Genomic DNA, 27,385 nt, shown 5'->3' with positions numbered 1-27,385 from the left:
TATTAATTATTCAAGTCAGAGTTTGAATTTCTGAATTGAAATAAGATATCTTACTAGTGTTAAAGTTTGAATGACTTATACAAGGGACAAGATTTTGTATAGATTTATTGATTAATATTAATAGTTATGATGAAGAGAATTCTATAAGAAATAATCAAGTTGATTCTACTTAAGGATGTTGACTTGAGTTCTTTTAGTTGTCAAATTAGAATTAATTCTTTTAAAAAAAAATTGCTGGGCCATCATTTTATTCCTGGGCCATTTGTAACTTTAAAGCTGCCATCATTTTATTCCTAGCTTGCAGACGAAGCAAGGAATAAGTTGACGATTAACAGCGGAAGAGGGGAACGCGATACCGCTACTTTCTCCACTTCCAGTAAACCGATAAGTCAACATTGAGTCAACGTGGTCTCTCTTCCCCGTCTTCTCCAAAGCTTTGGAGAGCTTCCTGTCTCACCCCAACTTTAAACCCTCCGGCTACCTTGTGAAGAAGATATGGCGGAGGTTATTCTCTCTTCCTTGGTGCAGGTGTTGCTTGAGAAATCCATATCCCACATCCTTCGTGAATATGGAAAGATGTGGGGCTTCTTTAAGAAGCTGAAAAATCTTGAGAGCACGCTGTGCACCGTTCAAGCCGTCCTCCAGGATGCTGAGGAGAAGCAAGTGAACAACAAGGCGCTGAGAAAATGGTTGCAAGATCTCAAGGATGCAGCCTATGATGCTGAAGACATCCTGGATGAGTTTAACTATGAAGTTCTGCGGCAGACGGCGGAGATCCGAGATCGCATGAAGAGGAAGGTATGGGAGTTCTTCTCTTTCCGTAATCCTATCATATTTCGCATTAGAATGATGAATAAGATTAAAGAGATCGTCGAGAGGTTGGATAACATTGCAGCGGAGAGATCTAAGTTCCATCTGACAGAAATTGGTCCAGTGGATAGGCGGTATTTGATTACAGAGAGACCAGAAACTCACTCTTTTGTTAATGAGTCAAACATCATCGGAAGAGAGGAAGATAAGAAGAAGATCGTAGAGTTGCTTATCAGTCGAGCAGGGAGGAGTGATGTTTCGGTCCTTCCAGTAGTTGGGATCGGTGGCCTCGGGAAGACGACGCTAGCACAGCTGGTGTACCACGAAAAAACGGTGGCAGAGCATTTCCAGCATCGCATATGGGTCTGTGTCTCAGAGAATTTTGATATTAAAGACATTGTCAAGACAATTATAGAATCGGCAACTCAGGGAAAATATGAACTTTCCGATATGGATTCTTTACAGCGTAAGCTAAGAGAAGTTCTCAGTGGTAAGAGATTTCTGCTTGTGGTCGACGATGTTTGGAATCCATGGGAAGAATTAAAAGAATTGTTAACAACTGGAGCTGAAGGAAGTTGCGTTATTGTGACAACCCGCAGTACAACCGTTGTTTCATCTATCATCGGCACGCTCGATGCCTATGAACTGAAACCTCTGTCCGATGATGAATGCTGGAGCTTGTTTGAAAGAAACGCATTTTCTGAGGGTGGTGCGGAGAAGTCCGCAGATCTGATACATATTGGAAAAGCCATTGTGGAGAAGTGCGGAGGCCTGCCTCTGGCGGCGAAGATACTGGGGAGATTAATGCGCACGAAGAGGGAGGTGAGGGAATGGAGGTCAGTGATGGAAAGTGAAATTTGGAAGCTAAATGATGATAAGATCCTCCCTTCATTAAGGTTGAGCTATAATCACCTGCCTTGTCATGTGAAACAATGCTTTGCTTATTGCGCCATATTCCCCAAGGATAATGAAATAGACAAGGAGATGGTGATCCAGTTGTGGATGGCTAATGGATTTATTCCATCTGATCTAGAGGAGGACATGGAATTGAAAGGCCAGGAGATTTTCTACGAGCTGTTGTCAAGATCCTTCTTCCAAGACATGATAATTCACAAACAGACATTCAAAATGCACGATCTGATTCACGACCTTGCACGATCTGATTATAGGGAATGAATGCCACATTCTTGCTAAGCCTCAAAGCATTTCAAATACCGCCGTTCGGCATTTATCTATAACCATGGACGATCCGAAGCTTTCAACTACGGAGAAGGTTGATGCATTTAGAACGCTCCGGACGCTGCTGTTGTTGAGCGATCAGCGCAAGATTGATTTGGGTACGTTGCTGTTGGGGATCCGTCGGAAGGAGATTGATCTTTCCCATATCAATTGGGCAGAGACCAAGTTGCGGGTACTAGGCTTAAGTGGAGCTAGGGATATAAATGACATTCCGATTTCAACACTCCATTTAAAGCATCTAAGGTACCTTGACCTCTCCAGAACTGAAATTATTACATTACCTGAAGCCACATCAAGCCTTATGAATCTGCAGACGTTGAACCTCTCCAACTGTAAGCGACTTCGTCAGCTGCCCCATGGCATTAGAGAGATGTGCAGTCTCAAGCATCTTTATCTTCACGGTTGTGGAAGCTTATTAAGCATGCCTAGAGGGATAGAGCAATTGAGGTGCCTCCGTACGCTGACAGCATACCCAGTTGGAAATGAGAGTGGAAGTGGAAGTATAGAAGAGCTGAAAGACTTGTGCGTCGGAGGCAGCCTTGAACTTTATGGCCTCGAGAATGTGAGGAGTGTAGTTGAAGCTGAAGCTGCCAATATGGGTTCCAAGCAGGATCTCCACAATTTGATTTTGCGCTGGTCGAATGGTAGAACATCTAATGAATTGACAGAAGGGAATGCAGAGAAGGTTCTGGAAGCCCTTCAACCACCCCAAGGCTTGAAATGGCTGCACATATTAAACTACTCAGGTAAAAGACTTCCTCCATGGTTGGTGGGCCAATCGATGCTCCTGTCGAATCTGAAAAAAATCTTTTTGCAAAATTGCCCCAAATGTGAGCGTGTCCCACAGCTTGGATGGCTTCCCTATCTTGAGACATTAGAAATAGGTTGTCTGTCTTCTGTGAAGCACATGGGCGGAGATGATTTCTATGGCAGTGCAGGTGGAGGAGACGAGTATGATGTAGTATTCCCTTCACTGTGCAGATTTGTTCTATGCCGCATGGATGACTTGGAGGAATGGTCGGGAGTAGAAGGAAGACCATCCTTCCCTAATCTTGAATATTTAATGATCGAGGATTGTCCAAAGTTAACAACTATCATAGGTACTCTGTCACCAATGAGGCGGTGGGAGAACTTCAACTCTCTTCGGTGGATGACCATTGAAAACTGTGATAGTTTGATTTCCTTGCCGGTTGAAATGATACGAGGCTTAAGTTCGCTCAGACGTCTGCAGATTAGTGATTGTGAGAACTTCGTTGGCTGCTCGTCATCATCAGGTGGAGTAGCAGCGCTGGAACTACAACACCTCACTGCACTTGAACAGCTCTTCATCGACAGCTGTCCAAAGTGGGGCAACCTTCCACATGATTCGCTGCATCACCTCACTGCTCTGGAAACAATCTGTCTTTCAGATTGTGAAGGAGCAACAGAACTACCTGAATTCCCAGAATCGCTGCTGGCTCTAAGCATTAGGCGTTGCCATAACATCAGCTCCCTGCCAGAAGGCTTAGGGCGCCTCACAGCACTCCAATCTCTTGAAATTCATGGTTTACCAAAGCTCTCCTCTCTGCCTCAAGGGATGGAAGGCCTCACAGCACTCCATTCTCTTCGAATTATTGATTTACCAAAGCTCTCCTCTCTGCCTCAAGGGATGGAAGGCCTCAAAGCACTCGAATTTCTTGAAATTAATAGTTTACCAGAGCTCTCCTCTCTGCCTCAATGGATAGAAGGCCTCACAGCACTCCATTCTCTTCAAATTATTAATTTACCAAAGCTCTCCTCTCTGCGTCAAGGGATGGAAGGCCTCACAGCACTGGAAAGGCTTGAAATTCGTAATTTACCAAAGCTCTCTTCTCTGCCTCAAGGGATGGAAGGCCTCAAAGCACTCAAGAGTTTGACTCTTTTTGAATGCCCCAGCCTGATCTCACCGCCTACGGGACTGCAGCAGCATCTTCCCAACCTCGATTACCTACAAATAACAGGCTGTCCAGAACTGTGAGAGAAGATGCAAGACTGGAGGAAAGTATTAGGCCCTCATTTCGGGTATCCCACACATGGGGATTGACAGATGATGAGCAGGTCCATTCTTTTGTAAGCTAACATTCCCGATCCAAAACAATACAAAATGATAAGCATTCTCTTCTTTTAGGCCCCGTGCAGCACCTCTGTCACGCCCCGAACCCAACACCCCGGTCAGATACGTGATGGCCGCACACTCCTTAGAGCAAGCCCTAAAGAATATGCAAGGCCAAAATAAATATTACAATATTAACATCCATAACAATTAATTTCAAATATAATTCATAAAACCTTGCATAATTACAATTTAAATTTCTACAATTCTCTGATCAGGTACTATAACACTCTATCTATCCATCTGCTCACCCATAAATCTAAGCCATAGCCAATCATGAACATCCTGTATCTCTGAAAAGAAAAGAAAGATGAAGGGGTGTGAGCTTTACAGTCCAGTAAGAATTCCCATATCACACTGATATAGTAATATAGTCTGAAAATAAAGAATAGCAATAAAATATAAAATCTCATGTTCAATGTCCAGAATAATGCAAATATTCATAAATTTGCTGTCTTGTCAAGATAGATGCATCATCATATGTTAACAGGTGAAACACTTTTGTTCAACAATTGTTTCATGTCTTATCTTTCATTTCTCCTTTCATAATCATATGATTTTTAACATTTTCTTTCTGGCTCTGGACTATCCAAGTCTATACCTCAGTCATCATCCGGATCGAATCCACTTTAAAAAGTCTTTCAAGACTATCCCAGGATGAGCTCCTGGCCGGCTGTCCCACGTACCAAAGCCCGTGAGAGGCTGTCCCAGGCATAAGCTCCTGGCGGGCTGTCCCAGGCATGAGCTCCTGGCCGGCTGATCCACCTGTAAGCCAGTGGGGGCTGTCCCAGGCATAAGCTCCTGGCGGGCTGTCCCAGGCATAAGCTCCTGGCCGGCTGTTCCACATGACAAGGCTAGTCCATACCATATATCTCTTTCTTTTCATTTAATCATTATGTATTGATTTCATCAATCAATTCTGACTTGCATTATGATCAACTCAGATATGTCATATCCATATAATCATGCTATAAATCTCTGATACATATATATTGACATAACATACTCATGCTCAAAATCAAATAACAGTATCTCAGATATAATAAATTCATCGATCTCAAATCCGACAATGCAAAACCAATAATGCAAGACCAACAGTAAAATAGCATATATATAATAGTGATCATGTACAGAGATTCTTACCTTTACCGGTGACTGATCCAAACACAGAAATCAATGTTCTTCTTTGATTTATGAATTTCTTTAACAAAATATTCCACTCGATATCATTTGCAGACAATCATCTCTTCATAACCCTGATCAATATAAAAATCACATATATGGAGAAAATTATCGATAATTGATCCTAATACACAAATCTAGGATCTCTCTTAGGATTAACCAAAATTAGGATTTATTTAAGTATCTGGATCCTCCACTGATCCATAAGACTTCCAGAGAGAGAAAATTCATGAAGAGAGAGAAAATTCTAAAGAGAGAAAGTAGAGAGAGAAAGTGGAGAGAGAAATCTTCGTATCCTTCAGATGAAGCAATCATGGTCGAGACCATCAGAGGTCCTATTAAGGTGACTTAATATGAATTAAGTGTTACAATTTTGAATAGAATCAGACTGGGATCAGATCTACCGCACGAATTTCGGAGCAATCTCAAATCATCTTATTTTCATCTTCAAGTTTATTCTAAGATTCATGATGCAATCAGAGAGGAAGAAAAGATCCTAGAGAGATAAAATCCGTAAAGAGAGAGAAAAGTCTAGAGAGAGAGAATCTAGAGAGAGAAGATAGAGAGAGGAGAGAAAAAAAAGAGAGAAAGAAGAGAGAAAGGAGAGAGAGGAAAATTCTCTCCTTCTTCTTCTTCTTTTTTATTTTATTTTATTTTATTTTTATTTTTATTTTTCTCTTTCTCTTTTTTTTTTCTTTTTCTTTTTCCTTTTTCTTTTCTTTTTCTTTTCTTCTTCTTCTTCCTTTCTTCTTTTCTTCCCGCAGGTTCCGTTGGGCCAAAACAAGGGAGGAAAAAGAGGGTGGCTCGGGCTCCAACGACTTGGCCGGAGATCCGGCAACGACGGTCGAGCATGCAAGCTGGCCGGCGGCAGGGTCACCCTCCTTGTTGCCGGCGGCAGAGAAGGAAGAAAATCATAAAAACAGGGTATCCCTGTTTGAGCCCGAACCGGAAGCCCGAACCGGCAACTCGCCGGCTTCCAAAAACATCGGTGACCGGAGAATAACAAGGAGAAGAGGAAATACCTTGTTCCGACGGCCAAAACAGCTCCGGCGACCTCTTTTCTTCCAATCAACCACCACGAAAATCTCTGAGAAAAATCCCTCAAATCCCTTGATTTACTTTGAAATTTTTGTGGTAAATTCCTAAAGGAAGGTTGGAGGATCTTATAGTGGAGGTTTCCTACCCTAGCCGGACTCTTTGAGTCCGATTTTGTCGGAAATCGTGAAGGAAGAAGACTCCGGCTAGGAGTCTTCCTCCTTCTGTGTTCTGTTTTTTTTTTTATGTGTTGTTGGGCCATCTGGGCTACAGGCCCAAATAAACGGGTTGCTACAATCTCCCCCCTTAAAAAAATTTCATCCTCGAAATAAGATTATGTCGTTTGAGATATCTATTTCAAAGTATACATTCTTCATGTCATTCTCAAGCTTACGATAATATCATATATATTATTTATTTCTCATGATCTTGTTATAACAAAAATTATTTGAAATCTCAAACTCATCCCTTCTTATTGATTTCTCAACTTTTTGAAGAACTGTAACATTTTAGACTTGTATTAATATACTACCATTATTTGTCTAATACATTTCACTCGAAATTTATAATTATCTCAGACTATCCTTGATAGAAAAATAAATAAAGGTCAAACATCGGACACTCTTCACAATCATCGATTTCTTTCTTCACTTGACCTTCTAACAAATTTTATATGTAGACTCTCATCTTAAGAAAAATCCCAATCTTCTATATCAGTTTGAGTAACAATATTAAATTTTAAAAAAAATATGAGATCTATGTCAGGACATTCTAAATTTGAACTAATATAAGAACTATCAAGCTATTAATAAACTTGAGATATCTAAAATTTTTTGGCATTATCTATAATGAAACAACCTACTAACAAAAATTATCCGACTATGATCAGATTAAAAATTATTCTTTATTAACAACTAATGTATTCCATAATATCTTCAGAATCAAAGAATTAATATTTCTAATCAATTTAACCCACCATGCTTTTGCTGCGCACTTTGATCTTAATTTATCAATTTATATAATTATATCAAAGATAAAAATATCTTTATATGTTAGATCAATCCAGAATAGATCCAACCTTCAAATTTCATATAAGATTTAGGGCAAAATTTTAAGTTTCTTCATCTTTACTACCTTTGGGTATAGCATATAAAAATTAAATCTTGACCCACTTTCTGTGTTTGAAATCATTGCATAAGTTTCATCACTCTTCAAGAATCCAACATATCTAGAATCAATTAGAGTTAACCTCAGATTTAAATTACAATCATTTAGATAATTTCTAAATTAATCTTCCTTTTTAAAAGAATTAATTCTAACTTGACAAACTAGAAGAACTCAAGCCAGCATCCTTAAGTAGAATCATCTTGATTATTTCTTATAGAGCTCCATTCATCATAACCTTAATATTAATCAATAAATCCATACAAAATTTTATCCCTTGTATAAGTCATTCAAACTTTAACACTAGTAAGATGTCTTAGATCAATTTAAAAATCCAAACTTTGACTTGAATAATTAATACACTTCATCATCTTCAACAGTCACAAAAAAAAATCTAATCCAAAGATAATAATACGAATTATTAAAGATTTCATCATAACCTGAATATCATACTCTGACAAAATAAATTTTCTTCTTTAATTTAACAACAATATCAAAAGACTTTTGATCCACTTAAAAAAATAAACTATTGACTTGAAATTCAATGCAACTTGAAAGATCAAAGAATCATATTCAGAATATGATATTTTGAGTAACCAAAGATTTCACCAAGATGTGTATCTCATATTCTTATAATAAAATTCAAGTATATTTTTCATTTAAAATTGAGTTTCATATATGACTTCTTATAGATTCAATGTTCAAAAATATTTCTCTCTCATATGATGAAATTTCTTCTTAGACCATACCCTAATTAATTTTCTTTTGATAAGTCCAAAAATTTATAATGCTCAAATAATTAACATCAAAATCAGAAAAGTTATCATAATTTCCTTCCATATAAGTTTAGCATTCCAAAATCAGCGAGTATACTCAACATTACATATCAATACCTCCCACTTCATTCTAAGGTCAACTCTTCTTATATTCAGGCCACCCTACTAATTGAAATCCAAGATATAACTCGTCAATTTTATTATAGATAACATATGCCACTTATGCATAAATTTCATCTTAATATCTATTGATTCGAAATCTAAATATTGAATCATCTCTTTTATATCTATCATGTTCCTCATGATCATAACCTAAGTTCAGATATCACTAGAATTACAATTCTGAATAATTATAACCTTAAACTCAAATACCGCTTAAATCATATTTTCTGATGATCATAACCTAAACTGTAATATCATTATATTACATCCTTAATGATCATAATCTTAAACTCTGATATTATCTATCATACTCTATCAATTATAATCTCAAGTTTTGATATCATTTATATGACAATTCCTAGTGACCTTAAACTTGGGTTCTAGTACTATTCTGTCATATCCTAATCACTTGTATCATTGTCTCCAAATAAACGTAACCTAACCTCTAAGCTCAGATGCTACTCTGTCACATCCTACTGATCTTACATAAAGTTTTAATATCTCTTCATAATCTCTAGTGATCTTAAACCTAAGCTTTGATATTATTCTACCACATCCAAATCATTTATATCGTAATCTCCAATGATCATAATCTAAGCTCTGATATCACTCTGTAATATTCTAATCACTTATATCATAATCCCTAATGATCATATCCTAAGCTCTGATACCATTCTGTCACGCCCCGAACCCAACACCCGGGTCGGATACGTGATGGCCGCACACTCCTTAGAGCAAGCCCTAAAGAATATGCAAGGCCAAAATAAATATTACAATATTAACATCCATAACAATTAATTTCAAATATAATTCATAAAACCTTGCATAATTACTGTCACGCCCCGAACCCAACACCCGGGTCGGATACGTGATGGCCGCACACTCCTTAGAGCAAGCCCTAAAGAATATGCAAGGCCAAAATAAATCATTACAATCTTATCAACCATAATATTTAATTTTAACAGTAATTCATAAAACTTGCATAATAACAATTAACATTCCTTCAATTCTTTGATCAGATACTATGACACTCTATTTATCCTTCTGCTCACCCGTAAATCCAAGCCATAGCCAATCTAAGTCATCCTGCAACTCTGAGAAGAAAAAGAAAGATGAAGGGGTGTGAGCTTTACAGCCCAGTAAGAATTCCCATATCACACTGATATAGTAATATAGTCTGAAAATAAGGATAAGCAATAAAATATAAAATCTCATGTTCAATGTCCAGAATAATGCAAACATTGATAAATTTTCTGTCTTGTCAAAATAGATGCATCATCATATGTTAACCGGTGAAACACTTTTGTTCAACAATTGTTTCATATCTTATCTTTCATTTCTCCTTTCATAATCATATGATTTTAACATTTTCTTTCTGGCTCTGGACTATCCAAGTCTATACCTCAGTCATCATCCGGATCGAATCCATTTAAAAAGTCTTTCAAGACTGTCCCAGGATGAGCTCCTGGCCGGCTGTCCCACGTACCAAAGCCCGTGAGAGGCTGTCCCAGGCATAAGCTCCTGGCGGGCTGTCCCAGGCATGAGCTCCTGGCCGGCTGATCCACCTGTAAGCCAGTGGGGGCTGTCCCAGGCATAAGCTCCTGGCGGGCTGTCCCAGGCATAAGCTCCTGGCCGGCTGTTCCACATGACAAGGCTAGTCCATACCATATATCTCTTTCTTTTCATTTAATCATTATGTGTTGATTTCATCAATCAATTCTGTCTTGCATTATGATCAATTCAGATATGTCATATCCATATAATCATGCCATCAATCTCTGATATATATATATTGACATAACATACTCATGCTCAAAATCAAATAACAGTATCTCAGGTATAATAAATTCATCGATCTCAAATTCGATAACGCAAAACCAATAATGCAAGACCAACAGTAAAATAGCATATATAATAGTGATCATGTACAGGGATTCTTACCTTTACCGGTGACTGATCCAAACGCAGAAATCAATGTTCTTCTTTGATTTATGAATTTCTCTAACAAGATATTCCACTCGATATCATATGCAGACAATCATCTCTTCATAACCCTGATCAATATAAAAATCACATATATGGAGAAAATTATCGATAATCGATCTGATAACACAAATCTAGGATCTCTCTTAGAATTAACCAAAATTAGGATTTACCTAAGTATCTGGATCCTCCACTGATCCATAAGACTTCTAGAGAGAGAAAATTCTAGAGAGAGAAAGTAGAGAGAGAAAGTGGAGAGAGAAATCTTCATATCCTTCCGATGAGGCACTCATGATCGAGATCATCAGAGGTCCTATCAGGGTAACTCAATATGAATCAAGTGTTACAAATTTTGAATAGGATCGAACTGGGATCAGATCTACTGCACGAATTTCGGAGCAACCTAAGATCATCTTATTTTCATCTTCAAGTTTATTCTAGGATTCATGATGCAATCAGAGAGGAAGAAAAGATCCTAGAGAGACAAAATCCGTAAGAGAGAGAAAAGTCTAGAGAGAGAATCTAGAGAGAGAAAATGTAGAGAGAAGGTAGAGAGAGGAGAGAGAAAAGAGAGAGAAAGAAGAGAGAAAGGAGAGAGAGGAAAATTCTCTCCTTCTTCTTCTTATTTTATTTTATTTTTATTTTTATTTTTCTCTTTTTCTTTTCTTTTCTTTTTCTTTTTCCTTTTTTCTTTTCTTTTTCTTTTTTTTTCCTTTTTCTTTTCTTTTTCTTTTCTTCTTCTTCTTCCTTTCTTCTTTTCTTCCCGCAGCCTCCCTTGGCTGAAACAGGGGATTTCTTGTTCATGGATTTTCCGGCGAAGACGGTGGCCGACGGCGAGGCTTTGGGCCAGGGGAGAAAGGGAAGAGGGAGAGGAAGAAGGGGAGGGGCTTACCTCGAGCTCCGGCAGCCGAGAAGAACTCCGGCAATCTTTTTCTTTTCCATCTAAGAACCCGCGGATCCTTTTGAAAAAAAATCCCTCAATCTCTCAAAATCCCGTGATAAAAACCTAAAGGAAGGGGAAAGGGAATTTTATAGAGGAGGAATCTGGTTTTTACTCGGATTCCCCACTCCTTTTCACGGTGGGAAGAAGACTCTCAACGGGAGTCTTCTTCCTCCCGATTCCTCTGTTTTTTTTTTTTTTTTTTTTTCTGGGTCGTTACATTCTCCCCTCCTTAAAATAATTTCGTCCTCGAAATTAGGTTATGTCGTTTGAGATATCTATTTCAAAGTATACATTCTTCATATCATTCTCAAGCTTACAATAATGTCTTTTATTTCTCATGATCTTGTTATAACAAAAATTATTTGAAATCTCAAACTCATCCCTTCTTATTGATTTCTCAACTTTTTGAAGAACTGTAATATTTTGGACTTGTATTAATATACCACCATTACATTTCACTCAAAATTCATAATTATCTCAGACTACCCTTGATAGAAAATAAATAAAGAAAGGTCGAACATTGGACAATCTTCACGATTATCGATTTCTTTCTTCTCTTGACCTTCCAATAAATTTTATATGTAGACTCTCATCTTAAGAAAAATCTCAATCTTCTATATCAGTTCGAATAACAATATTAGATTTTAAAAAATAATATGAGATCTATGTCAGAACATTCTAAGTTTGAACTAATATCAGAACTATCAAGCTGTTAATAAACTTGAGATATCTAAGATTTCTTGGCATTATCTACAATGAAGCAACCTACTAACAAAAATTATCTGACTATGATCAGATTAAAAATTATTCTTTATTAACAACTAATGTATTCCATAATATCTTCAGAATCAAAGAATTAATATTTCTAATCAATTTAACCCACCATGCTTTTGCTGCGCACTTTGATCTTAATTTATCAATTTATATAATTATATCAAAGATAAAAATATCCTTATATGTTAGATCGATCCAAGATAGATCCAACCTTCAAATTTCAGATAAAACTTAGGGCAAAATTTTAAGTTTCTTCATCTTTACTACCTTTGGGCATAGCATATAAAAATTAAATCTTGATCTACTTCCTATATTTGAAATTATTGTATAAGTTTCATCACTCTTCAAGAATCCAACATATCTAGAATCAATTGGAGTTAACCTTAGATTTACCTTACAATCATTTAGATATATATATATATTTTTTTTTTCAAACCAATCTTTCTTTGTAAAAGAATTAACTCCAACTTGAACAAACTAGAAGAACTCAAGCTAACATCCTTGTAAGTAAAATCAACTTGATTATTTCTTGTAGAGCTCTCTTCATTACAACCCTTAATATTAATTGATAAATCCATAAAAATCTTATCCCTTGTATAAGTCATTCAAAATTTAACACTAGCAAGATATCTTATTTCAATTCAGAAATTCAAACTCTGACTTGAATAATTAATACACTTCACCATCTTCAACAATCACAAGAAAAATTAAAAAAAATCTAATCCAAAGATAGTAATACGAATTATTAAAGATTTCATCATAACCTGTATATCATACTCTGACAAAATAAATTTTTTTCTTTAATTTAACAACAATATCAAAATACTTTTGAACCACTTAGAAGAGTAAGCTTTTGACTTGAAATTCAATGCAACTTGAAAGATAAAAAAAAAAAAAAAAAAAAAAATCACATCCGAATATGATATTTTGAATAATTAAAAATTTCACCAAGATATATATCTCATATTCTCATAATAAAGTTCAAGTATATTTTTCATTGAGTTTCATATATAATCCTCTTATAGGTTCAATGCTCAAAAATATTTCTCTCTCATATGATAAAATTTCTTCTTGGACCATATCCTAATTAACTTTCTTTTGATAAATCCAAAATTCATAACGCATCAGACAATTATCATCGAAATTAGAAAAGTATCATGATCTTCAATCATAAAATCATCTAGTATTCTCAACATAACTTATCAATACATTCCACTTCATTTCAAGGTCAACTCTTTTCTTATATTCAGGCCACCCTACTAATTGAAATCCAAGATATAACTCATCAATTTTATTATAGATAATATATGCCACTTATGCATAAATTTTATCTTACTATCTATTGATTTGAAATCTAAATATTGAATCTTCTCTTTTATATCTATCATATTCCTCGTGATCATAACCTAAGTTCAGATATCACTAGAATTATAATTCCGAATAATGATAACCTTAAACTCAAATACCACTTAAATCATATTTTCTAGTGATCATAACCTAAACTCTAATATCATTCTATCATACCTTTAATGATCAAAATCTTAAACTCTGATATTATCAATCATACTCTAGTGATTATAATCTCAAATTTTGATATCACTTATATGACAATCCCTAGTGACCTTAAACTTGGGCTCTAGTACTGTTCTGTCATATCCTAATCACTGGTATCATTTGCTCCAAATAAACGTAACCTAAGCTCTAAGCTCGGATGCCACTCCATCACATCCTACTGATCTTTACATAAAGTTTTAATATTACTTCATAATCTTAGGGACTTTAAACCTAAGCTCTGATATTATTCTGTCATATTCCAATCACTTATATCATAATCCCTAATGATCCTAACCTATGCTCTGATACCATTCTGTCACGCCCCGAACCCAACACCCGGGTCGGATACGTGATGGCCGCACACTCCTTAGAGCAAGCCCTAAAGAATATGCAAGGCCAAAATAAATCATTACAATCTTATCAACCATAATATTTAATTTCAACAGTAATTCATAAAACTTGCATAATAACAATTAACATTCCTTCAATTCTCTGATCAGATACTATGACACTCTATTTATCCTTCTGCTCACCCGTAAATCCAAGCCATAGCCAATCTAAGTCATCCTGCAACTCTGAGAAGAAAAAGAAAGATGAAGGGGTGTGAGCTTTACAGCCCAGTAAGAATTCCCATATCACACTGATATAGTAATATAGTCTGAAAATAAGGATAAGCAATAAAATATAAAATCTCATGTTCAATGTCCAGAATAATGCAAACATTGATAAATTTTCTGTCTTGTCAAAATAGATGCATCATCATATGTTAACCGGTGAAACACTTTTGTTCAACAATTGTTTCATATCTTATCTTTCATTTCTCCTTTCATAATCATATGATTTTAACATTTTCTTTCTGGCTCTGGACTATCCAAGTCTATACCTCAGTCATCATCCGGATCGAATCCATTTAAAAAGTCTTTCAAGACTGTCCCAGGATGAGCTCCTGGCCGGCTGTCCCACGTACCAAAGCCCGTGAGAGGCTGTCCCAGGCATAAGCTCCTGGCGGGCTGTCCCAGGCATGAGCTCCTGGCCGGCTGATCCACCTGTAAGCCAGTGGGGGCTGTCCCAGGCATAAGCTCCTGGCGGGCTGTCCCAGGCATAAGCTCCTGGCCGGCTGTTCCACATGACAAGGCTAGTCCATACCATATATCTCTTTCTTTTCATTTAATCATTATGTGTTGATTTCATCAATCAATTCTGTCTTGCATTATGATCAATTCAGATATGTCATATCCATATAATCATGCCATCAATCTCTGATATATATATATTGACATAACATACTCATGCTCAAAATCAAATAACAGTATCTCAGGTATAATAAATTCATCGATCTCAAATTCGATAACGCAAAACCAATAATGCAAGACCAACAGTAAAATAGCATATATAATAGTGATCATGTACAGGGATTCTTACCTTTACCGGTGACTGATCCAAACGCAGAAATCAATGTTCTTCTTTGATTTATGAATTTCTCTAACAAGATATTCCACTCGATATCATATGCAGACAATCATCTCTTCATAACCCTGATCAATATAAAAATCACATATATGGAGAAAATTATCGATAATCGATCTGATAACACAAATCTAGGATCTCTCTTAGAATTAACCAAAATTAGGATTTACCTAAGTATCTGGATCCTCCACTGATCCATAAGACTTCTAGAGAGAGAAAATTCTAGAGAGAGAAAGTAGAGAGAGAAAGTGGAGAGAGAAATCTTCATATCCTTCCGATGAGGCACTCATGATCGAGATCATCAGAGGTCCTATCAGGGTAACTCAATATGAATCAAGTGTTACAAATTTTGAATAGGATCGAACTGGGATCAGATCTACTGCACGAATTTCGGAGCAACCTAAGATCATCTTATTTTCATCTTCAAGTTTATTCTAGGATTCATGATGCAATCAGAGAGGAAGAAAAGATCCTAGAGAGACAAAATCCGTAAGAGAGAGAAAAGTCTAGAGAGAGAATCTAGAGAGAGAAAATGTAGAGAGAAGGTAGAGAGAGGAGAGAGAAAAGAGAGAGAAAGAAGAGAGAAAGGAGAGAGAGGAAAATTCTCTCCTTCTTCTTCTTATTTTATTTTATTTTTATTTTTATTTTTCTCTTTTTCTTTTCTTTTCTTTTTCTTTTTCCTTTTTTCTTTTCTTTTTCTTTTTTTTTCCTTTTTCTTTTCTTTTTCTTTTCTTCTTCTTCTTCCTTTCTTCTTTTCTTCCCGCAGCCTCCCTTGGCTGAAACAGGGGATTTCTTGTTCATGGATTTTCCGGCGAAGACGGTGGCCGACGGCGAGGCTTTGGGCCAGGGGAGAAAGGGAAGAGGGAGAGGAAGAAGGGGAGGGGCTTACCTCGAGCTCCGGCAGCCGAGAAGAACTCCGGCAATCTTTTTCTTTTCCATCTAAGAACCCGCGGATCCTTTTGAAAAAAAATCCCTCAATCTCTCAAAATCCCGTGATAAAAACCTAAAGGAAGGGGAAAGGGAATTTTATAGAGGAGGAATCTGGTTTTTACTCGGATTCCCCACTCCTTTTCACGGTGGGAAGAAGACTCTCAACGGGAGTCTTCTTCCTCCCGATTCCTCTGTTTTTTTTTTTTTTTTTTTTTTTTTCTGGGTCGTTACATTCTCCCCTCCTTAAAATAATTTCGTCCTCGAAATTAGGTTATGTCGTTTGAGATATCTATTTCAAAGTATACATTCTTCATATCATTCTCAAGCTTACAATAATGTCTTTTATTTCTCATGATCTTGTTATAACAAAAATTATTTGAAATCTCAAACTCATCCCTTCTTATTGATTTCTCAACTTTTTGAAGAACTGTAATATTTTGGACTTGTATTAATATACCACCATTACATTTCACTCAAAATTCATAATTATCTCAGACTACCCTTGATAGAAAATAAATAAAGAAAGGTCGAACATTGGACAATCTTCACGATTATCGATTTCTTTCTTCTCTTGACCTTCCAATAAATTTTATATGTAGACTCTCATCTTAAGAAAAATCTCAATCTTCTATATCAGTTCGAATAACAATATTAGATTTTAAAAAATAATATGAGATCTATGTCAGAACATTCTAAGTTTGAACTAATATCAGAACTATCAAGCTGTTAATAAACTTGAGATATCTAAGATTTCTTGGCATTATCTACAATGAAGCAACCTACTAACAAAAATTATCTGACTATGATCAGATTAAAAATTATTCTTTATTAACAACTAATGTATTCCATAATATCTTCAGAATCAAAGAATTAATATTTCTAATCAATTTAACCCACCATGCTTTTGCTGCGCACTTTGATCTTAATTTATCAATTTATATAATTATATCAAAGATAAAAATATCCTTATATGTTAGATCGATCCAAGATAGATCCAACCTTCAAATTTCAGATAAAACTTAGGGCAAAATTTTAAGTTTCTTCATCTTTACTACCTTTGGGCATAGCATATAAAAATTAAATCTTGATCTACTTCCTATATTTGAAATTATTGTATAAGTTTCATCACTCTTCAAGAATCCAACATATCTAGAATCAATTGGAGTTAACCTTAGATTTACCTTACAATCATTTAGATATATATATATATTTTTTTTTTCAAACCAATCTTTCTTTGTAAAAGAATTAACTCCAACTTGAACAAACTAGAAGAACTCAAGCTAACATCCTTGTAAGTAAAATCAACTTGATTATTTCTTATAGAGCTCTCTTCATTACAACCCTTAATATTAATTGATAAATCCATAAAAATCTTATCCCTTGTATAAGTCATTCAAAATTTAACACTAGCAAGATATCTTATTTCAATTCAGAAATTCAAACTCTGACTTGAATAATTAATACACTTCACCATCTTCAACAATCACAAGAAAAATTAAAAAAAATCTAATCCAAAGATAGTAATACGAATTATTAAAGATTTCATCATAACCTGTATATCATACTCTGACAAAATAAATTTTTTTCTTTAATTTAACAACAATATCAAAATACTTTTGAACCACTTAGAAGAGTAAGCTTTTGACTTGAAATTCAATGCAACTTGAAAGATAAAAAAAAAAAAAAAAAAAAATCACATCCGAATATGATATTTTGAATAATTAAAAATTTCACCAAGATATATATCTCATATTCTCATAATAAAGTTCAAGTATATTTTTCATTGAGTTTCATATATAATCCTCTTATAGGTTCAATGCTCAAAAATATTTCTCTCTCATATGATAAAATTTCTTCTTGGACCATATCCTAATTAACTTTCTTTTGATAAATCCAAAATTCATAACGCATCAGACAATTATCATCGAAATTAGAAAAGTATCATGATCTTCAATCATAAAATCATCTAGTATTCTCAACATAACTTATCAATACATTCCACTTCATTTCAAGGTCAACTCTTTTCTTATATTCAGGCCACCCTACTAATTGAAATCTAAGATATAACTCATCAATTTTATTATAGATAATATATGCCACTTATGCATAAATTTTATCTTACTATCTATTGATTTGAAATCTAAATATTGAATCTTCTCTTTTATATCTATCATATTCCTCGTGATCATAACCTAAGTTCAGATATCACTAGAATTATAATTCCGAATAATGATAACCTTAAACTCAAATACCACTTAAATCATATTTTCTAGTGATCATAACCTAAACTCTAATATCATTCTATCATACCTTTAATGATCAAAATCTTAAACTCTGATATTATCAATCATACTCTAGTGATTATAATCTCAAGTTTTGATATCACTTATATGACAATCCCTAGTGACCTTAAACTTGGGCTCTAGTACTGTTCTGTCATATCCTAATCACTGGTATCATTTGCTCCAAATAAACGTAACCTAAGCTCTAAGCTCGGATGCCACTCCATCACATCCTACTGATCTTTACATAAAGTTTTAATATTACTTCATAATCTTAGGGACTTTAAACCTAAGCTCTGATATTATTCTGTCATATTTCAATCACTTATATCATAATCCCTAATGATCCTAACCTATGCTCTGATACCATTCTGTCACGCCCCGAACCCAACACCCGGATCGGATACGTGATGGCCGCACACTCCTTAGAGCAAGCCCTAAAGAATATGCAAGGCCAAAATAAATCATTACAATCTTATCAACCATAATATTTAATTTCAACAGTAATTCATAAAACTTGCATAATAACAATTAACATTCCTTCAATTCTCTGATCAGATACTATGACACTCTATTTATCCTTCTGCTCACCCGTAAATCCAAGCCATAGCCAATCTAAGTCATCCTGCAACTCTGAGAAGAAAAAGAAAGATGAAGGGGTGTGAGCTTTACAGCCCAGTAAAAATTCCCATATCACACTGATATAGTAATATAGTCTGAAAATAAGGATAAGCAATAAAATATAAAATCTCATGTTCAATGTCCAGAATAATGCAAACATTGATAAATTTTCTGTCTTGTCAAAATAGATGCATCATCATATGTTAACCGGTGAAACACTTTTGTTCAACAATTGTTTCATATCTTATCTTTCATTTCTCCTTTCATAATCATATGATTTTAACATTTTCTTTCTGGCTCTGGACTATCCAAGTCTATACCTCAGTCATCATCCGGATCGAATCCATTTAAAAAGTCTTTCAAGACTGTCCCAGGATGAGCTCCTGGCCGGCTGTCCCACGTACCAAAGCCCGTGAGAGGCTGTCCCAGGCATAAGCTCCTGGCGGGCTGTCCCAGGCATGAGCTCCTGGCCGGCTGATCCACCTGTAAGCCAGTGGGGGCTGTCCCAGGCATAAGCTCCTGGCGGGCTGTCCCAGGCATAAGCTCCTGGCCGGCTGTTCCACATGACAAGGCTAGTCCATACCATATATCTCTTTCTTTTCATTTAATCATTATGTGTTGATTTCATCAATCAATTCTGTCTTGCATTATGATCAATTCAGATATGTCATATCCATATAATCATGCCATCAATCTCTGATATATATATATTGACATAACATACTCATGCTCAAAATCAAATAACAGTATCTCAGGTATAATAAATTCATCGATCTCAAATTCGATAACGCAAAACCAATAATGCAAGACCAACAGTAAAATAGCATATATAATAGTGATCATGTACAGGGATTCTTACCTTTACCGGTGACTGATCCAAACGCAGAAATCAATGTTCTTCTTTGATTTATGAATTTCTCTAACAAGATATTCCACTCGATATCATATGCAGACAATCATCTCTTCATAACCCTGATCAATATAAAAATCACATATATGGAGAAAATTATCGATAATCGATCTGATAACACAAATCTAGGATCTCTCTTAGAATTAACCAAAATTAGGATTTACCTAAGTATCTGGATCCTCCACTGATCCATAAGACTTCTAGAGAGAGAAAATTCTAGAGAGAGAAAGTAGAGAGAGAAAGTGGAGAGAGAAATCTTCATATCCTTCCGATGAGGCACTCATGATCGAGATCATCAGAGGTCCTATCAGGGTAACTCAATATGAATCAAGTGTTACAAATTTTGAATAGGATCGAACTGGGATCAGATCTACTGCACGAATTTCGGAGCAACCTAAGATCATCTTATTTTCATCTTCAAGTTTATTCTAGGATTCATGATGCAATCAGAGAGGAAGAAAAGATCCTAGAGAGACAAAATCTGTAAGAGAGAGAAAAGTCTAGAGAGAGAATCTAGAGAGAGAAAATGTAGAGAGAAGGTAGAGAGAGGAGATAGAAAAGAGAGAGAAAGAAGAGAGAAAGGAGAGAGAGAAAAATTCTCTCCTTCTTCTTCTTATTTTATTTTATTTTTATTTTTATTTTTCTCTTTTTCTTTTCTTTTCTTTTTCTTTTTCCTTTTTTCTTTTCTTTTTCTTTTTTTTTCCTTTTTCTTTTCTTTTTCTTTTCTTCTTCTTCTTCCTTTCTTCTTTTCTTCCCGCAGCCTCCCTTGGCTGAAACAGGGGATTTCTTGTTCATGGATTTTCCGGCGAAGACGGTGGCCGACGGCGAGGCTTTGGGCCAGGGGAGAAAGGGAAGAGGGAGAGGAAGAAGGGGAGGGGCTTACCTCGAGCTCCGGCAGCCGAGAAGAACTCCGGCAATCTTTTTCTTTTCCATCTAAGAACCCGCGGATCCTTTTGAAAAAAAATCCCTCAATCTCTCAAAATCCCGTGATAAAAACCTAAAGGAAGGGGAAAGGGAATTTTATAGAGGAGGAATCTGGTTTTTACTCGGATTCCCCACTCCTTTTCACGGTGGGAAGAAGACTCTCAACGGGAGTCTTCTTCCTCCCGATTCCTCTGTTTTTTTTTTTTTTTCTGGGTCGTTACAATTACAATTTAAATTTCTACAATTCTCTGATCAGGTACTATAACACTCTATCTATCCATCTGCTCACCCATAAATCTAAGCCATAGCCAATCATGAACATCCTGTATCTCTGAAAAGAAAAGAAAGATGAAGGGGTGTGAGCTTTACAGTCCAGTAAGAATTTCCATATCACACTGATATAGTAATATAGTCTGAAAATAAAGAATAGCAATAAAATATAAAATCTCATGTTCAATGTCCAGAATAATGCAAATATTCATAAATTTGCTGTCTTGTCAAGATAGATGCATCATCATATGTTAACAGGTGAAACACTTTTGTTCAACAATTGTTTCATGTCTTATCTTTCATTTCTCCTTTCATAATCATATGATTTTTAACATTTTCTTTCTGGCTCTGGACTATCCAAGTCTATACCTCAGTCATCATCCGGATCGAATCCACTTTAAAAAGTCTTTCAAGACTGTCCCAGGATGAGCTCCTGGCCGGCTGTCCCACGTACCAAAGCCCGTGAGAGGCTGTCCCAGGCATAAGCTTTTGGCGGGCTGTCCCAGGCATGAGCTCCTGGCCGGCTGATCCACCTGTAAGCCAGTGGGGGCTGTCCCAGGCATAAGCTCCTGGCGGGCTGTCCCAGGCATAAGCTCCTGGCCGGCTGTTCCACATGACAAGGCTAGTCCATACCATATATCTCTTTCTTTTCATTTAATCATTATGTATTGATTTCATCAATCAATTCTGACTTGCATTATGATCAACTCAGATATGTCATATCCATATAATCATGCTATAAATCTCTGATACATATATATTGACATAACATACTCATGCTCAAAATCAAATAACAGTATCTCAGATATAATAAATTCATCGATCTCAAATCCGACAATGCAAAACCAATAATGCAAGACCAACAGTAAAATAGCATATATATAATAGTGATCATGTACAGAGATTCTTACATTTACCGGTGACTGATCCAAACACAGAAATCAATGTTCTTCTTTGATTTATGAATTTCTTTAACAAAATATTCCACTCGATATCATTTGCAGACAATCATCTCTTCATAACCCTGATCAATATAAAAATCACATATATGGAGAAAATTATCGATAATTGATCCTAATACACAAATCTAGGATCTCTCTTAGGATTAACCAAAATTAGGATTTATTTAAGTATCTGGATCCTCCACTGATCCATAAGACTTTCAGAGAGAGAAAATTCATGAAGAGAGAGAAAATTCTAGAGAGAGAAAGTAGAGAGAGAAAGTGGAGAGAGAAATCTTCGTATCCTTCAGATGAAGCAATCATGGTCGAGACCATCAGAGGTCCTATTAGGGTGACTTAATATGAATTAAGTGTTACAATTTTGAATAGAATCGGACTGGGATCAGATCTACCGCACGAATTTCGGAGCAATCTCAAATCATCTTATTTTCATCTTCAAGTTTATTCTAAGATTCATGATGCAATCAGAGAGGAAGAAAAGATCCTAGAGAGACAAAATCTGTAAAGAGAGAGAAAAGTCTAGAGAGAGAATCTAGAGAGAGAAAATGTAGAGAGAGAAGATAGAGAGAGGAGAGAGAAAAAAGAGAGAAAGAAGAGAGAAAGGAGAGAGAGGAAAATTCTCTCCTTCTTCTTCTTTTTTATTTTATTTTATTTTATTTTTATTTTTATTTTTCTCTTTCTCTTTTTTTTTCTTTTTCTTTTTCCTTTTTCTTTTCTTTTTCTTTTTCCTTTTTCTTTTCTTTTTCTTTTCTTCTTCTTCTTCCTTTCTTCTTTTCTTCCCGCGGGTTCCGTTGGGCCAAAACAAGGGAGGAAAAAGAGGGTGGCTCGGGCTCCGACGACTTGGCCGGAGATCCAGCAACGACGGCCGAGCATGCAAGCTGGCCGGCGGCAGGGTCACCCTCCTTGTTGCCGGCGGCAGAGAAGGAAGAAAATCATAAAAACAGGGTATCCCTGTTTGAGCCCGAACCGGAAGCCCGAACCGGCACCTCGCCGGCTTCCAAAAACATCGGTGACCGGAGAATAACAAGGAGAAGAGGAAATACCTTGTTCCGACGGCCAAAACAGCTCCGGCGACCTCTTTTCTTCCAATCAACCACCACAAAAATCTCTGAGAAAAATCCCTCAAATCCCTTGATTTACTTTGAAATTTTTGTTGTAAATTCCTAAAGGAAGGTTGGAGGATCTTATAGTGGAGGTTTCCTACCCTAGCCGGACTCTTTGAGTCCGATTTTGCCGGAAATCGTGAAGGAAGAAGACTCCGGCTAGGAGTCTTCCTCCTTCTCTGTTCTGTTTTTTTTTTTTTATGTGTTGTTGGGCCATCTGGGCTACAGGCCCAAATAAACGGGTTGCTACAACCTTGATCAAATATAAAAATCATATATAGAGAAAATTACCGATAATCGATCCTAATAACATAGATCGAGGACCTCTCTTAGGATTAACCAAAATTAGGACTTGTCTATGTATCAGGATCCTTCATTGATCCATAAGACTTCTAGAGAGAGAAAATCCATGAAGAGAGAGAAAATTTTAGAGAGAGAAAGTGGAGAGAGTGGAGAGAAAAATCTTCGTATCCTTCAGATGAGGCAATCATGGTCGAGACCATCAGAGGTCCTATTAGGGTGACTTAAAATGAATCAAGTGTTACAATTTCGAATAGGATCGGCTGTGATCAGATCTACCGCACGAATTTTGAAGCAATCTCGGATCATCTTATTTTTATCTCAATTTTATCCTAGGGTCCATGATGAAATCACAAAGAGAGAAAGACACTAGAGAGATAAAATTCATAAAAAGAGAAAAAAATCTAGAGAGAGAATCTAGAGAGAGAAAATATAGAGAGAAGGTAGAGAGAGGAGAGAGAGAGAAAAATTTTCTCTCTTCTTCTTCTTCTTATTTTATTTTATTTTTATTTTTCTCTTTCTCTTTTTTCCTTTTTTTTCTTTTTCTTTTTCTTTTTTCTTTTCTTTTTCTTTTTTTCTTTTTCTTTTTCTTTTCTTTTCTTTTCTTCTTCTTCTTTTCTTTTCTTCCCGCAGCCTCCCTTGGCTGAAACAGGAGAAGACCGTGAGGTCCCCTCCCTCGGTGGCTCGGGCTCCGGCGGCTTAGCCGGAGATCCGGCAGCGACCGACGATGGGGTTCGGCCGGCGGTGGCCAGCAACGGACGGCCGGCAGCGAAGAGGAGAACGGCGGCAAAATCAAGGGAAAATTCAGAAAAACAGAGGATTTCTTTTGCGACTAATTTTCGGCAAAGTCGGTGACCGGCGGCGAGGCCTTGGGCCAGGGGAGAAAGGGAAGAGGGAGAGGAAGAAGGGGAGGGGCTTACCTCGAGCTCCGGCAGTGTCTCCGTTTCCAATTTTTGGTGAGCACAGTTCTAAGAAAATCGGTAAAACGAGAAAGAAAGAGGGAGGAAGAAGAGAAGTGGCCGGGCTCTGGGGTCCTTTGGAGGGAGGGGAGAAGGGGATTTATAGATGGGATCTAGGGCTCCTAGAGTCTCAATCCCATTTTGATTCAAAGAGGAAAGACGGACTCTATCATGAGTCCTCTTCCGTTCTCTTTTTTTTTTATTAATTTTTTTTTAATCTGGGTTATTACAAAAGTACTGTGACAAATCGCTGGTAAGCTACAGGAATTGAGCAATTTAAACGAGCTTCACCTACTATTACAAAACACTTCAGTAGTGTACTATATATTTCACGCAATGCATCACTTAAGATGAAATCGTCAAGTCAGTAGTGTATAAGTCAGTGGAGGGAATAAGAGATGGAAATAGGACATCTGTTTGAATGGTAAAGCTAGCTAGACTCCATGTTGGATATTTCTCAGGGTACAGGTGAGGATGTCTTACATTAGTGAATCACACAATAAAGTACATGCATGCAAAAGAAAAAAGAAATAAAAACAAAAAAACAACTAAAAAATAATTGAATTAAGATATATAAATATTTTAATTCTCATTAAGCTTGTACCGCAGTTCTTCAACCACCATCGAACTTCAACGATCATCCATGACTGCATACTAGCTAACAAAGCATTCAGCTTCATAAATTATTGATTTAGGAAGAAGGTTCAAATTTCAGCAGGCAAGAGTAAACAAATTAAATGCTCGAGTATAACAAAATGTCTCGTGGTGGTTAGACATGTGACATACACTATGCATGCTATTTCACAATCGAACAAAACTGATCAACCTCCGGTAGTCTATGATAAATTTAGATATACTACACTCAGATATGTGCTTGTTCCCATTGCAGACCTCTTCATTCAAAATTATTTCTATGGCATCATTCAGCATCTGATCTCTTGCACTTTTGAGACTATTTATTTTGACATCATTCAAAATTGGAGAAGATGCTGAATGAGTCGAAATAAAATCAGCAACTTTTCCATGGTCTATCAAACATACGAAAATCAGTTACCCATATATTATCTACCAAAGCATCAGCATCCGAGAAAATATATTTTAGTAAGGTAAAATTCTTCTCGTAAACCAAAGAATTTCTCAAGTAAAGCTAAGATAATATTGTTCTTCCGTGCATTCTATCTAAACCAACCTCTTGGCTTCCACCTAGTTTTCCCAAGTTGTTGTAGTTGATGGGGTGTTGCTAACGTTCTGAAACTGATAATTAATTAATCCAGCCCTTGGAGAGTAAGATTCCATGTGAGTAGTCCTTATCCAGCCCAAAGGATAGTCCCGTAGTTTGCAGAGCTCAAAAGATTTATCAGCATCCCATGTGAGGGTTGATGACCAAGGCAGTCTGCATTGGCTGGCTAGTCTGCCGCGTATTCATTACCCTACATTGAACAGGTGAAACTTAACCAGTTGTTGCCACTTGCCACAAGCATAGCAATGCTTTATGCTTTATAGATTTTTTTTAAAAAAAATAAAAGAAGACAAAGAAGTGGAGTTTTTTTTTAAATATTATTTTTTAATATTTATTTTTTAATCTATCCTCCTTTCCAATTTATTTTTCAAAATATAATAGTTTGAGTGAGGTGGTGAGATGTGGCGAAACCGCATATTGAAGATGCAGTTTCACATAAGATGGATAAAAAATTTTAATTTTAATTTTAATTTTAAATCTAAAATTAAAATCGCATGTTGAAAATATAGTTTCAGTTTTCAAGATGAAATCGCAACTTTAAGGTGCGATTTCACTCTTTTTTTTTTTTTCCGTTGGCACTCTTTTGTTTTTCAATTTCTGTACTGGCCAATCGGAGGCATGGGTGGGGGCTTCACCAGGATCGGGAAGGGAGGAAGGGCCGCCGGTCGGCGAGGGTGGTGGCATGTGACACCTGGGGGGTGGGTTGGGGGGCCAGCTTTTGTGTTCGTACGGACTAACATAGGGACCCATTAGGGGGGTCATGGTCGTATAGAGCCGGAGGCGGATGGTGGGTGCGGCACGGATGGTGGTAAGGGGAGGCTGCGACAGAGGGGCGGAATAGGTGTAGGGCCTGTGGCAGACTGCAACAGGAGGGGGGCCGTCGGCCGGCGAGGGTGGTGGCATGCCGCGTCTAGGGGGAGGGGGGTGTGGGGTGCGGGTGCAGCAATCGGACGAGGGTGGAGGGGGTTGGGGGGTAGCTTTTGTGTTCATGCGGACGGATGCCGGGGCCCATGGGGGGAGAGGGGTGGTAGTCACATAGAGCAGAGGGCGAACAATGAGTGCGGCACGGACGACGGAGGGGAGGGCTACGGTAGAGGGGCAGAACAGGCATGGGGCTTGCGGCGAACTACGACGGGGCGGGATCGAGGGTGGCGCTCCAAAGGGGGGTGGGTGCGGGTCAATTGTCGATAGAGAAAAGCGGAGGATTGGCTGGGTGGAGGGGTGGGAGGAAGGGAAGGGAGAGACGAGGGAAAAAAATTAAAAAAAAAAGAAAAAGAGAAAAAAAGATAAATAATAAAATATTTTTTATTTTATTAATAATAAAAAATATTATTTGATTAATAATAAAATATTATTAATAATATATATAAATTTTATTATTATATAAATTTTTAAGATAATATATATTTTATTATTATATAAATTTTATTTTGATGATAAATATATTTATTACTTTTTAATGAAATATATTTATTCATTTTTAGTGTAAATATATTTTAAAATAATATTATTAATTAAATAATAATACTAATTTATTATTAATCAAGTAATAATATTTTATTATTAATCAAATAATAATATATTACTATTAATCAAATAATATTTTTTATTATTAATAAAATAAAAATATTGTATTATTTATCTTTTTCTCTTTTTTTCTTTCT

The 27,385-nt window shown here is 36.5% G+C and overlaps 3 protein-coding genes across 3 annotated transcripts; all 3 read left to right on the top strand.

The window, feature by feature from the left end:
• The first annotated feature begins 495 nt into the window (after positions 1 to 495).
• LOC140850889 (disease resistance protein RGA2-like) lies at positions 496 to 1,250 on the top strand. Its single transcript, XM_073248315.1, has 2 exons — positions 496 to 1,127; positions 1,226 to 1,250. The coding sequence occupies exons 1-2, from the start codon at positions 496 to 498 to the stop codon at positions 1,248 to 1,250; spliced, it is 657 nt and encodes a 218-aa protein (XP_073104416.1).
• On the top strand, positions 1,231 to 1,986 carry LOC105037788 (putative disease resistance protein RGA3). Its single transcript, XM_010913412.2, has one exon. It carries the CDS (start codon positions 1,261 to 1,263, stop codon positions 1,984 to 1,986), a length of 726 nt encoding a protein of 241 aa, XP_010911714.2. The 5' UTR covers positions 1,231 to 1,260.
• Positions 1,987 to 2,050: 64 nt separating this feature from the next.
• On the top strand, positions 2,051 to 4,208 carry LOC140853741 (disease resistance protein RGA2-like). The gene has a single exon (XM_073248657.1). It carries the CDS (start codon positions 2,051 to 2,053, stop codon positions 4,043 to 4,045), a length of 1,995 nt encoding a protein of 664 aa, XP_073104758.1. The 3' UTR covers positions 4,046 to 4,208.
• The last annotated feature ends 23,177 nt before the right edge of the window (positions 4,209 to 27,385 follow it).

The sequence above is a fragment of the Elaeis guineensis genome, chromosome 14 (assembly GCF_000442705.2).
Source record: "Elaeis guineensis isolate ETL-2024a chromosome 14, EG11, whole genome shotgun sequence".
In the NCBI taxonomy this organism is placed as follows: domain Eukaryota; kingdom Viridiplantae; phylum Streptophyta; class Magnoliopsida; order Arecales; family Arecaceae; genus Elaeis; species Elaeis guineensis.
Note: the sequence above shows the minus strand (reverse complement) of the source record. Positions and strands in the feature narration are given on the sequence as shown.

Excerpts from the sequence above, each read along its gene's own strand:
- LOC140850889 (XM_073248315.1), top strand. The coding sequence starts at position 496 with ATGGCGGAGGTTATTCTCTCTTCCTTGGTGCAGGTGTTGCTTGAGAAA. Across the intron at positions 1,128-1,225 it reads ACGACGCTAGCACAGCTGGT|AATCGGCAACTCAGGGAAAA; the intron begins GTACCACGAAAA and ends AGACAATTATAG.
- LOC105037788 (XM_010913412.2), top strand. The coding sequence starts at position 1,261 with ATGGATTCTTTACAGCGTAAGCTAAGAGAAGTTCTCAGTGGTAAGAGA.
- LOC140853741 (XM_073248657.1), top strand. The coding sequence starts at position 2,051 with ATGGACGATCCGAAGCTTTCAACTACGGAGAAGGTTGATGCATTTAGA.